This window comes from Vigna radiata, chromosome 7, assembly GCF_000741045.1.
Source record: "Vigna radiata var. radiata cultivar VC1973A chromosome 7, Vradiata_ver6, whole genome shotgun sequence".
NCBI classification, from domain to species: domain Eukaryota; kingdom Viridiplantae; phylum Streptophyta; class Magnoliopsida; order Fabales; family Fabaceae; genus Vigna; species Vigna radiata.
In genome coordinates this window covers 1981279-1994589 of record NC_028357.1, presented here as the reverse complement: position 1 = coordinate 1994589, position 13311 = coordinate 1981279, and the positions used below count along the sequence as shown (strand labels likewise).

The window sequence follows — 13311 nt, the reverse complement described above, 5'->3', positions numbered from 1 at the left end:
GTTGGATTGTTGTAAACCAGGAGTGATAAAACTTGTTAATAACTTGTTGAAGTTAATGGAACCCTTTAAGAGTTCTTAAAGGATAATTAAACGTAACTCAGGTTGAGTGAACCAGTATAAAACGAGCTTTTATCTCAGTCCTCTTTTTTCTGTGTTTCTAAACAGTTTAAAAAAAATCCTCAAGTGTTTAACATTATCTGTAAATCGTCAAACCCTTGAAACAACATCTGGCACTTTTTCCAAAAAGTTTTCAAACTCTATTCAAACCCTTATTTCTAGAGTTTTCATATGTTATTTCACAATCTAAACAATATCAATTAACCAATCACACAGAAAGACAACTCTAGACGCAATTATCTAGATCTAAGCATTGATGTACTTTTTTTGGTTGTTTTTGCTCTTGTGGTGGCCTCTACTACATGCAGAGTCATTGCTAATGGATTTCACTCTACCACACACAAGGTTAGTCCCTTTAACCGCCATAAAAACCATGGGGTCATTCTGAATGACAAGACCTTTTTTCCCTCTCCCCCCAATAACTCATTCTACTTTACATGAGTCTTAAATCAGTATTAGAATATCAGGATAAATCTCTAATACCAATTCCTTACATCAACGGATACACTACTAATTATAACAAATAGGATTTCCTTCCTTGGAATTCCTTACATTACCCTCAAACATACCATATTATAGTAGAAACATGTCGTTAATATCTTAGACAACATAAGTCAAATATAAAAAAGCATTGGAATCACAAAACACAAAGAAAGAGAAAAGCCAAGAAGAATGACACTCATCAGTGAGAAGGTGTGTTCAACATCAGAATTTGAGAAGCTCTCTGACTTAGGGCCTTAAGCAGTAGAAACCATCGTTCAACATCAAATGGCCACTAACTTGCAAATTTTAAAATTGGTGCTTAGTGCCCCTAAGCCATTGTTCATCACCACACCAAATGCTTCTTGGAAGTAATATTTTAGCTTGTTCTACTGTATAATTTGGTATCTTGCCCTTTCCTCCCCTCAAACTCATTTCAAAATGTTCTATAAATGATACTAAACTAAACAATTGTAACAATCAAAATCTCTCTTTCCAATTGCATCCTAAGCCATATAAATTCTAACATTTACAAAGTCCACACATGAATAGATACATATCATCAACTAAGTAATATCAATTATCAATTCAAACATGATTACAATTCCAAGACCCAACTTAATTTTGGATTTTTCATTCCTTTTTGCAATACACAATATAATTCCAAACTAACTTCAGTGTCACATTATCCTATGACCCATAATTTAACCTTACATTCATCAACTTTCAAAATTGCTCTATAAACCATCAAATTCAATATATTTCACATAAAATAAACAACCACAATATCTTTGGACAAATACATCCATTCCATAACAATTAACATTTTGAAAACTCATATTTTTTCTTATCAATACATGGGATTAAACTATCAATTAACAAAATCCCCAAATTTGTTAAATATAAAATTTCCAAATTTTGAACAAGAACAAACATGAAGTAAGATAATTCAATCGAAATTATACTAAGGCACAATAATTAGATTTCCTTACCTTGAAAGACAGTCCCAAAACAACTCTACGAAACCAACCAAACCCTTCGACCCACGAAAATTCTTCTTCAAACTAAAGACAATGTATAAGCAATTTGAACAAAACAAAAGAACTACTGATTATAAAAGAGTAGCATTAAGGACTCTAGAAATATATGTACCTCATGAAAGTGACATGTAAGACAAGAATTAGCTTAACATCGAAGAGAAGACATGAAAATTTAAAGGTGATAGAATGAGAGTGAGAAATTGAAGAATGAAGATTGAGATTAAGATGAGAATTATGTTTCATAAAGAGGAAGTTTTCGTGTTTGAAACTTTGTGAAGCTGCTTTTGTTGTTTTAAAAAAAATAAAATAAAATAATATATATATATATATATATATATATATATTAAAAGGTTTTACAAATATCATGTTAGTTTATTAACTACAATGGTATAAAATTGAAATTGAAATATTTTTCTACTAATATTTGTAACTGATGAATGTAAAACAAAGGACACATTGATATAATCTTTCAACTTTTACAATAATACATAATACCTGAACAAAACTTATACAAGATCGCAAAATAAGAACAACTATATTATCATTTTTAGTTTACAATAACTTTGCTATAATATATACATACATACATATTATATATATATATATATATATATATATATATATATATATATATATATATATATATATATATATATATATAATTCTCATTACTTAAATGAATATAATAATCATGGTAAGTGTCTATAGATACAATAAAGACAATATATATGGTGACATTTTAATTCCTTCATTATAAAATTAATTTAGATTATACCCAAATTTATTTCAGTTTTGTGTCAATCATTTTAATTAATTTATTAATTATTTTCAATCAATGTATGTGTTAAAATATTGTACATATTTAACGGTTATTTTAAAATAGAAAACATAATTTTAAGTATTTATCGTATTTCATTTAAATTTTTATTTGATCTTTTAAATTATATGGACAAAATTCTGTATAATGAAATAGTTAACGTAAATTAAAATTAGTTTATATGAAAATAAAATCAACTTTTTAAATTAAAATATATAAATATAAATAAGAAAAAAAGATAAAGAATGCAAAAATAGAAGTAATCACTTAAGTGAGAACTTCTATAAAAAAACAATGGAATGGTAACTGACTCTAATTCAAAAACATAAAAATTGTCCTTAAATTAAATTTTCCATATAAAAGAAATAATTGTTATTTGAGTGACAATTTTTTATAGTGAATTTGCCAATCCAATAATTATTAATCCAAATTTATAATTTGTTTTAAGAAAAAACAACCAAATATGTAAATTATGCCTTTAATGCAAAAACCACACTTTCGTCGCTTACAGGTCTGAAGTAAAATAATTTGCTTTTTATTGTATTCTTTTTGTCAAACTTGCTTACAATCTTTCTACTTTTAAAATTACTATATTAATGATTCAGTTTTCTAACTTATCAATAATTTTTCTTTTATTTATGTATTAAAACTTAACATTCTGTGATAGTCACTGAGTTCAACGACTAACTTTATCAATTTGAAAAGTATAAAAACTAAGATAAAGTTTGACCAAAATCAAATAATTAAAAGCGTATTTTTTTCATTATTAAATTATACCTTTTCGCTTAAAAAAATTATAATAAATATAAGGCATTTATCTATAATAAGAAAATATACCGGTGAGTCAAATGTTACAAAATATTATAGGAATTCATAAAGGAAGTTGTCCAAGAGGAGATGAAAGTAGTGGGATGTGAAATGGAATGCTTTTACTTAGGAAAAACTTTTTTAATAATATTTTTTTAATAATTTGTTGACAAATGACAGTTTGTGATTGGTCTGTTTTAAATATTTTTTAAATATAAATTCAAATAAAGATGATACGTATTCCGTTATAAAAAAATTATCAAAAGATGTTGTCAATTACTATCAGATTATTACTTCTCTGTTCTTTATGTATATTGTATAGCTAGAAACAAAATTTATTCTTGTATATGACAACAAAAGGAGTTATCCATATATGCATATGGAGATGGCTTCTTTCACAAGGAAACCGATACCCGTGAGATTGCTGGATAGATGTCCGCTCACACATTTTAAAATATCTACAAAAATAGTATACGTCAAAATCAATCCATGACTTTTCTTTTTAAAATAATATTTATTTGTAATTAATTTTTAATTTATAGTAAATTTAAATATTTTTAATTTGTACAGAATTATATATAAACATTTTAATTAGATTAATATAAATTTTGTAAAAGGTTTTAATAACCTTAGTTACCTATTCATATAAAAAATTATATAATAATATAAAATGTTGAAATTCTTTTCTCATTTTAAATATATTTAATTTTTCTTGATTAATTAAATATATTTTTAAATTATATAAGAGAATCATTTAATTTTATTATGCGAAAGTTTATTTAAATTTGAATTAAAACTAAAAAACATCTCAATTTGAAAATATAAAATAACAAATTTATAAATAATAAATTTTTGAATTTTTTATTATATGTTGTTTATTTTTTCTTTTTTTTAATGTAAGACTTAAATTTTATTCACGTAAGTTTTATTAGAATTAATTCAATATTGTCACATTTTGGTTATGCTCCATGTTTCTTTTATAATGTTTAAAATATTATTACAATATATTACATGATTTATTGAATGTTATAAGTTTTCTTTTTTAAAAATTTGATAAAATTAATAAATTTAGTCAATAATTATATATATACTCTAACGTGCGTACGTTTTCTTATTTCAATTGGTACATTTATGTAACGTGTATCGAGTTTTAGTAGACAAAAATACATTCGTATATTATGGACTCTAAGTTTAAAATCAAGGGTATTTGAATAATTTTCTTTCTCAAAACTAAAAAAAAAAAAATCAAGAAACCCCCTAAATCCCTATTCACCCCTCTCATTCTTCTCAACTCTTTCTCTTTCATCTATCTCACTCCAACCTTTTAGAGTTAAGCAAGTTTTTCTGATTTTTTCAATTGGGATTACAGTAAGGGTTGAGAGGAATGAGAGAGGTGAGTAAGGGTTTGGGTTGTTTTTTTTTAGTTTTGAGAAAGAAAATTATTAAAATACCCTTACCTTAAAACTTAGAATCCATAATATATATAAGGGTATTTTTGTCTACTAAAATCCGATACACATTTTTAAAATGTATCAACTGAAAAAACAACGTACGTGCGTTAGCAAACCCTCCCCCCCTCCCTCCCTACATATTATGATTTATAAAATTTAATTAAATTTTTATAATAGAATCAAATTTATCTTAATTTTGGATTCTAACTCACTTAAGAAAAGGTTTTAGAGACCGGAATTTTTTTACTATTTCTGCTTAATAGAATTTCCTAAAAAGAACTTTTTCAAAAATAAGTTATGATTGCTCCATAAAAATTGAGTGAGGTTGAGAGATGTGTCAATAAGAAGGTATTAAAAACAAGGTTTAATCATTTAGAACATCCCTATTTTTGTAGGGTTTTCTCAATTAGGTCCTCGTATTGTAAAATCTCTCAATTAAGTCCCTGAATGTGAAAATTTGGATCAATTAAGGGTTTGGCGTTAATTTAGGTGGACAACGTTAAAAAATGTTATATGTGGCAGAGTGACATTACCGAGTTTTATTGACATGGCAAACATTGTTTGTTGAGCTGACTTTCTTTTATTTACATATTTAAAAAATGTAATCAAAACGCAACATTTTTGTTCTGTTCATCTTACAAAGAGGGAGACAATGTTTTCCTTTCTCTCCTCTACTCTAGTTCGTCCTACAAGGAGAAGAGGGCTTCTACGTTTCGTGCTGGGACAAATGGCGGTGACGACGACATCATGGAGAGAGCACGACCCGACAGCGTCTTCGTATTCTCCGGGTAGATCGTGATGGCGCGTTGTTCATTCCTTTCTTTCTCCTTTCCCCTTTCCTGGGTTCTGTTTGGGGTTTTCTCATAAGGAAGGAGAGACGAGTTTCAAGGGACTCAAGCACGACGTTTCGCGACGCGAGGATCTCACCCTCCAACGTCTTCCCGGCAAAGGGAGAACGTGTTTGGGCTCGCGATCTGGGGGTTGCTTTTGCTTTCTTTTCTGTAGATTGGAATGTGAATTGAAGTTCTTCTTTTGCAACATTGGGGTTAGGGTTTCTGAAATTGTGAATTTGGGGTTTTGGATCTTGCGATTTAGGGTTTTGTCTTTTCTATGATTTTAGGGGTTTCAAATTGGACTCTGAGTTTGAGCTATGAGAATTTCTTGTGTTCTTGATGTTTCGTTTTGGGTTCTTCCTTTCTGCACTTTTTTTTTTTTGCGTTGAGAATCCTTTCTCGCTATTTTGGGTTCCCGTGATGGTTGAGGATGGCTATTCTTGGTTCCCACAGTGGTTGATGATGGTTGTGTGAGTGTTGTTGAAGGGTGCGGCCATGTCACGGGTGATCTGGGTTTCCTTTCTTCTAATCAGTCTTCACTCAATTAAAGCGCAATGTTTTCATTTGTTAACTGTTTTTTATTTAAACGTTGTGTTTTGATAAATTTTATTTCAATAAAATTTAATTGGTAAATCAAACAAATCCAACTCAGACGACTATATACTGCCATGTCAGTAATGTCACTCTGCCACGCACACTCAATTTTAATGTCATCCATCCAAATTAATAGCAAGTCCTAAATTGATCCAATTTTTCACATTCAAATTTTACAATACGAGAACCTAATTGAAAAAACCATATAGAAATGTTATAAATAATTAAAACTAAAAACAACTTTTCAAGGTCCTTATCATCACTATTTCATCTATGATTAAAATCATATATACATAACCAAAATCACATTACCTTGTATGCATCGTTAATGGACCTCCACACATACAATGTTTACGTACATAACTCGTTGCAGACTACAACTATATATTTCCACATCCACCTTTCCACCTCATTGCAGCCTGACTAGATAACATATTCTTTGAAATCTTAATAGTAGAAGATATTCTTTATAATACGAATAACAGAAGATATATGACAAAGAAAAACATGGGCAAAACCCCAATAGGAAATTCATAGGATTCACAAACGAGAAGAATGCAGATATATAGGGGTTAGATGCGATAAATCAACAGGGAGTGAAAAAGGAAGAAGGGAAAATACCTCTTTGGAATGATGGAGACACTCACGAACGAATCACAAAGATGGCGATAATCTTTCGTGATGTGTGAGCAATAATGATGGAGAGATCTTATAGCTTGAAGATGGGAGAAAATTCGTAGCTTGAAGACTGGGCACACTCTAGAGCAAGGGAGATGTTTCTAACAAGGCAAAACAAAATCATTAGGGAAAGAAAATATAATTAATTATAGCTATAATATACAACAAATTTTGTTATTAATAAAATAAATAATTAGTTACAGTTAAATAATGTCTCAGTCATACCTACTTAATAATTCGATTATATTAACTAACTAAGATTTAAAATAATTATTTTAAAAATTACTGAATTTAATAAAGTTTATAATATTTCTTAAACTGATATTTTTTAAAAGCTTGTTATTTAAATATTTGTATACTTATAATTTCATTTTTAGTGTATCTTAATTATGGACATATTACTCATTATATAATTAATAAATTAATATTTTCTTCACTCATAATTATTAATTAAATAGCAACTAATAATTAATATAATAAATGAAATTACTAATGATAAATTATATTATCAACTAATGTTGGGTTAAATTTCCTAAATAATAAACTTAATGATGTTAATTTATATTTATTTTTAGTTTAAAATTAAAAATTAATGGCTATTATCTATACCATTATACAGGGAAAAATATTTCTTTTAGTATATAGATTTTTTTTCAGTTCACTCTTTAATTAACTTTTTTATACTGTTCCATGAAGTTTCATATTGATTCTTCTATTCAAATTTTTAGAATTTCATTTTCGTCTCACAAACAATATCCATATTCTGATCTTTAAGTAGATTAAAATAACATAGTTAAAATCAATTATCATATTTAACTGTCACGATTTTGTTTTGAGAAGATATATCGAATGAGGGAAAAAGAAAGATGTATATAAAGATTTTTGAGTGTGCATATAGAAAATTGCCATCAAATCATCTGTTTTTTTTTTACCTGATTTCTTATATTCTTAACAGTGCTGTGGGGCTGTGTTATCTTAATTCCCGTATTCATTTCTCCAAATTTGAGCTCTTGTGTATATTAGATGCTTAAGAAAGGTGATCTTCTGTACCTTCTTCCCCTAAATATTTCTGAGGTCACTTTCACCTAGCATTCCCCCTACCAATGGCTAAGAGGACTGAAATGGAGAAATTTGATTCTTTTGTTGCTCACTGGGGCAAACCATGTAGTTGATCATTAGTACAAACCATGTAGTTTTTGGCTGGTAGTCTTAAAAATGCATTGAAATACAACACAACCAACAGCTACAAACTTACTGAAGTTCTTGCCGGTGGAATTTTAAAACAACGGCTAGCCTTCAGGGTGCCACACCATATGGTTTTTCATCAAGTTATTGCCCAAAAGCTGTTCTTTAACCTTTTCTCCTATCTTTAAAGAAGTGTTATTCCGACAAATCAACCGGCATAAACAGTGAAAGGTGAGAATGCCATAAATCAAGGACTAATAAAATGGGAGGTTCAGTCCTCCAAGTTCAACAGAAAAGTTTATAAAATAATAAAGGATATGATCCAGAATTGCTCATGGAAAACTGACACAAGGTAGCATCGAAAACCCTTATATTATTAAATAGAGAGAGCTTCAGAAATGTTGGAAACCATACCATTGTTTAATAATTATTTATTGATGATTATTCCTACTTGGGGGTTGGGACGTCTGTTTCATTAAAAAAAACCTATTACATCAAAATGGGAAATAAGAAACATACAAAATAACAATAAGTTCCCATTGCACAGCTGCCAAATTACATATTATACTATATCTACTCTGAGGCCTTTTCATCTTCTATCTATATGTACACTTTCTGACTTTCGATCTACAACACATAAATATAAAATATTAGCTGGTATAACTTATATTTTTGGCTGGCATACGAATGCTACCCTAAAATCCTTAACATTCGACGCCGTTTCTATTCTTACAGACAAACCCTTTCCCCTCTTCCTTTTATTTTCATACCTTCTCATTCACATTTTCTAAAAACCTCTTCACGCACCTATTATTGGTCTCAAAGATGAGTGAAATGCCTCTAATCTGCATGGAAATTCATTTACCACAGATTATTATCATGTTCCAAAATTAAAGAACAAAACTGCAGCATTTTAATGTAAAAGTTGTTTAAAATAGAAAGGAAAAACAGTTACCTCGATCACACTACTAGCACCAAGACCTCGCGCTTGTCCTGTAGCAATTTCTTTGCCATTCAAGAAGATAGATCTCTTGCCAAGATTTTTAATTATGAAAGAACCATCTGCGTCGAGCTTTATTAAAGCCTTTAAGATAAAAAATAATTTATTATTCATACTACTGTAAATTCAGTGCAGGAAATTTAAAATTTAGAAGATCTTGAAAATTTCTGGATTTACACCATCAGAAAATAATATTATTCTAGTCCTTGCTCAGTATGAGGCACATGTCTAACGAAAATGATACGGGTCTAGACTTCATCATAACGCATTTAATTCAATCACCAAAAGATCCATAAGAATACCATCACATTCTCAATAGATTAATAACAACTTCATCAGCAAAAAAGCAGGCCAAGAAATTTTGTTCCAAAAACTTACCTGTCTTCTAGATATTTTTGTAGCCACCTCCTCACCTTCTTTTCCCAAGTCAATATCAACATGTACATCGTTAGTTGCTCTGCCAAGTACAACCTGTTAAACAAAAACAGATTGTACAGACCGAGAAAAATGATTATATATTGGGAATAAACATCACAAACTACCGGAAATGAGCAGTACCAAATTAGGCAAACACAAAAATCACAATTTACATTCACTGTTAAGGCATACTGTGGACGTGGCAATTCAATGTATTACAATTCACTCTACTAAGGGTCAAAAAAATTTCAGAGACGATGTCACTGCAGAAGCAGAATCCAATGATTTTGCACAAAATTAAATTAAACCATTGGAAGCCACAAAAAGGCTCAACTAATAGAAATAAAATATTCAACAACCATCGAACAGCTAGAACAAATATGAAATATCTACTAATCACAACCATTTTGTTTCCCATATTACCAGAGCTCAAGCATTGATGGCTATGCAATGATATCTAGACCATAACTATGCATGACAGAAAATCATAGTGTGGAAATAACAATAGCATGCACACACTCCTTAAAACGGTATCAAACATATTCAAAAGGGAAATTCACAAAATTCATTACGGTGACTTGGGAGGAAGAAACTATAGGTAAAATTTTACCGTTCCACGTTTTAAAAGAAAACAACAGATGCAAATTCAAAATTTCACCTTGCTTTTTCTAATATATTCCTTCAGAATTCGCCCATACACTACTGCAAGTGCGCCCTGAGATCTAATGGCTCTTCCCATAGAGGACTGAACACCTTGCTCCAATCTCATGATGGTCTTCCTGCTTTCTTCATGTTGATATCTCAATACTGTAACAAAAGATCACAATATTAAAAGACAACCTTCATTAAAATGCCAAGACATCAATTAATCCAATAACGAAAATTGTTATCAATAAAACATCAGTGCGCAATATTTGAAACTACATTATAAACACCACCGCTGGTATTAGGTTTGAAACTTTAGCGGAGACCAACTGGAATATTATTAAAACACAGAATGCTTATTTGATTATAAACAAACATCACGGGTAAAAGAATAAAAAACCAAACTATCAATTTTAAATTTTGTTTAGAAATTCAACCATTTAACTTCAACTTTTGACAAATTTTGAGCAAAAATATAATGCCTTAAGCAGAGGTTGAACTAGGCCACAACAGTAAGTATTGCTGCCTTAGGACCAGGTTAGCCATATACTCTAGACTTCCAGTTACTGAAACAACCCATCCACTTACAGTGGTAAAGTTTTATAGAATTAGCTCTCCCTAGATCTCACATGGGGGTAGGGATCCTTTTGCAACTTGTTTCTCTTTTCAAATTAAAAGCAATAGAGAGAAGTGTCATACTTTTGTTTTGTCTTGAGTTAGATGATTTACCTTCTCTCCTTGCGTTTGAATCTTGATCCATTGGAGATAAATCCATTTCAAGAATCTGAGAAGGCAAGATCAAGAACATGAGATATAACTTAACACAACCAAATACAGGGAAAAATTACCATTCAATGCAACATATTCTACATACCATTGTCTCAACATCAGAAAAGTAAGGAAGTTCGTCACCACAATAATCATCATATTCGTCTTCACCATCGTCTTCAATATCACCTCCTTCCTGATCAAGAGATAATGATTTTGCTTCTGATTTTGATAAAGCTTTATGTTCTTCAGCCGTAACATGTGCAGCAGCTGGATCGTCAATATCCTGTTTATGTGATACACCTTCAGTGAAATTTTCCTAAGTAAAATCATAAATCAGTTCCCTGATGACTTTTCCGATCATAAGACATCCTTGGATCAAAACATTTTACCTCTTGTTTCAGATGTCCATCTAAGGCAGGCTTCACACTTGCACGAACTGATCTGCCATGACTTGGGTTGACATCAACATTGTTATTCTGTCTAGAAACTGCAGTGATAGCGTTTCTTCCAGGATTTTCACTTTTCAGTCCAAACACAACAGGTTTGTAGCTTGAATTTTTTGAAGCAAAAGACTGAGAAAGAACGGCTTCTTTCTTCAGGCTTCCATCTGGTCCATTTCTTCTTTGATTACTAATAGCAGATTCCGAAAAACTCGCCTCTTTAACAACTGGTTGGGATTTTAGAGCTGCTAATTCAGGAATTAAGACGGACACATCCAAATTAACATTGCATGGGATATCAGGGTGCTCAGTATTCAACACACAGATCATAAATCCCTCACTGTGTTCAGAGTGAGGACTTTGTGCTACAGCTGACAATGCAGCATTGTTTCTGGGATCAGAATCGAAATGCTGATCACCACAACTGGCACCTAATGGATTAGCTGCAATTCCCTGCCCATCAGAAACACACCCATCAGGCACAGAAAGTTTTGTTCCCACATCCAACTTCTGCAATACAGGAACATCAGCGGAAGAACTCAACGGAAGTGAATCAACATTATCATAACACGGCTTATCCTTATTCTTATCCATAGCCATTACCTCTTTCCCCTCTACATTCATAAAGAGAAGTTCATCCCCATTTGCCAAGTTCGAGAGACTTTTGGCATCAGGAGCATTCAATTTCAACCCACCATTCCCGCACTCATCTTTCAAATCCACTCCCCCTTCAGAAACACAACTTTTACCCTCCACACTAACATGAACAGGCAAATCAGGCAAACAAACATCCTCAATCGTTTTCCACAGAGGTACATCACTCACCAAATCACCCAATTGCCCCACCTCTACCCCCTCTGACCCCAAGCAATTCCCATAACCAACAACACTACTATTCACAAAATCACTATTAAAATTACCGTCAACCACCACATTCTCTTTTCCCTCACACCCCACCACCTCGTTCTTTACCTCGGAAGACATGACGCCACTGCGGTGCCGGCGAAGTTTTTTCTGCATGCTGCAGTACTGTTTGCGAACGCTTTGAAATTTCATCTTTTTCCCAACACCACCACTGTTTTGAAATTTCCTCTTCTCCCCACCACTACCACCACTTCCTTCACCAGCGGCAGCAGCTGACTTGGCCAGCTCCAAATTCCTCATGGCAAGAGCCGCCTTGGTGGAAACATCCCCGTCATAGAGCAGAGACAGCCAGCGATCTTGCAATTCCCTAAAGGAGTACCGCCGCGAGAACCGAACAGCTCCTCTCGCCAGCGATTCCAGCGAAGCACCAGCCTAATAAAATGAAACACAATCAAACCAACCAGAAGATTGCAAGCAAGAAAGAAACAGCAATGACTTAATTCTATGTGAAGTTGAAATTGAATTTACTTAACTCTGCAAAAAAAGACATGAAAGTAATGTCACAATTGAGTAGAAATTGAAGAGAGGAAAAGAGAGTAGGGTTTGGGTTTGGGAGAATTGAGTACCTCAACAGCGTTCTTGAGGAGAAGGTCATCTTGGGGAACCCAAGGAGGTTGAACCTCCAAAGGGTCCATGGGAGTTTTGAAGTGTAAAAGATATTTAGAGAGAGAGAGAGAGAGAGATAGAGAAGAATTAAAGTGGTGAGAGATTGTGAGAGTTGGGAAAGAGCGCGGGTAACGTGTGGGGAGTTTCCATTCACAAATCACACAACCTTGTGACCATCATCGTTCCTTTTTCTTGCCACATATTCGCTCAAATGATTCCCTCCTTCTTCTCTCTGCACCACTTCCACCACAATGCTCTCTTGAACGGATACTTACTTATTAATTAACCTTTTCTTATCTGCATTAATTACTTTTTTCTTTAATTTCTCTCTCCATATCTTTCACCTCTTTTCTTAAGGAGTAAACATTAATTATACTTAGTATTTTTTTTAGTAAGATTTAATCTTAAATTTCAAGAATGTTGTTAGAATAACCATATTTAATTGCTGTTATAAAAATATAAATTGATGGCTATAAAATAACAGGACAAATTTTCAATGTATTAAT

The 13311-nt window shown here is 31.6% G+C and overlaps 1 protein-coding gene and 1 long non-coding RNA gene across 5 annotated transcripts; both read right to left on the bottom strand.

Moving 5' to 3' along the window:
* Positions 1 to 3535: 3535 nt before the first annotated feature.
* Positions 3536 to 6885, bottom strand: LOC106767969. Its single transcript, XR_001376200.2, has 3 exons — positions 6761 to 6885; positions 6452 to 6562; positions 3536 to 3719 (listed from the first exon to the last, which is right to left on the bottom strand). It is a non-coding gene; the product is annotated as an uncharacterized LOC106767969 (long non-coding RNA).
* A 1512-nt stretch (positions 6886 to 8397) lies between these two features.
* LOC106769492 lies at positions 8398 to 13110 on the bottom strand. Of its 4 annotated transcripts, XM_022782739.1 has the most exons (9): positions 12766 to 13099; positions 12248 to 12571; positions 11225 to 11728; positions 10939 to 11151; positions 10794 to 10848; positions 10078 to 10226; positions 9381 to 9473; positions 8958 to 9086; positions 8398 to 8847 (listed from the first exon to the last, which is right to left on the bottom strand). In XM_022782739.1, the coding sequence occupies exons 1-9, from the start codon at positions 12832 to 12834 to the stop codon at positions 8767 to 8769; spliced, it is 1617 nt and encodes a 538-aa protein (XP_022638460.1). In that variant the 5' UTR covers positions 12835 to 13099; the 3' UTR covers positions 8398 to 8766. The 4 variants fall into 4 exon arrangements, 3 of the variants coding, with proteins under 3 accessions (XP_022638460.1, XP_014510617.1, XP_014510618.1); XR_002668384.1 differs by having other exon boundaries at positions 8958 to 9064; positions 11225 to 12571; positions 12766 to 13110; XM_014655131.2 differs by having other exon boundaries at positions 11225 to 12571; positions 12766 to 13101.
* Positions 13111 to 13311: the final 201 nt, after the last annotated feature.

Excerpts from the sequence above, each read along its gene's own strand:
- LOC106769492 (XM_014655131.2), bottom strand. The coding sequence starts at position 12,834 with ATGGACCCTTTGGAGGTTCAACCTCCTTGGGTTCCCCAAGATGACCTT. Across the intron at positions 10,227-10,793 it reads TTCAAACGCAAGGAGAGAAG|TATTGAGATATCAACATGAA; the intron begins GTAAATCATCTA and ends CTTTTGTTACAG. Across the intron at positions 9,087-9,380 it reads CAAAAATATCTAGAAGACAG|GCTTTAATAAAGCTCGACGC; the intron begins GTAAGTTTTTGG and ends TTTATCTTAAAG.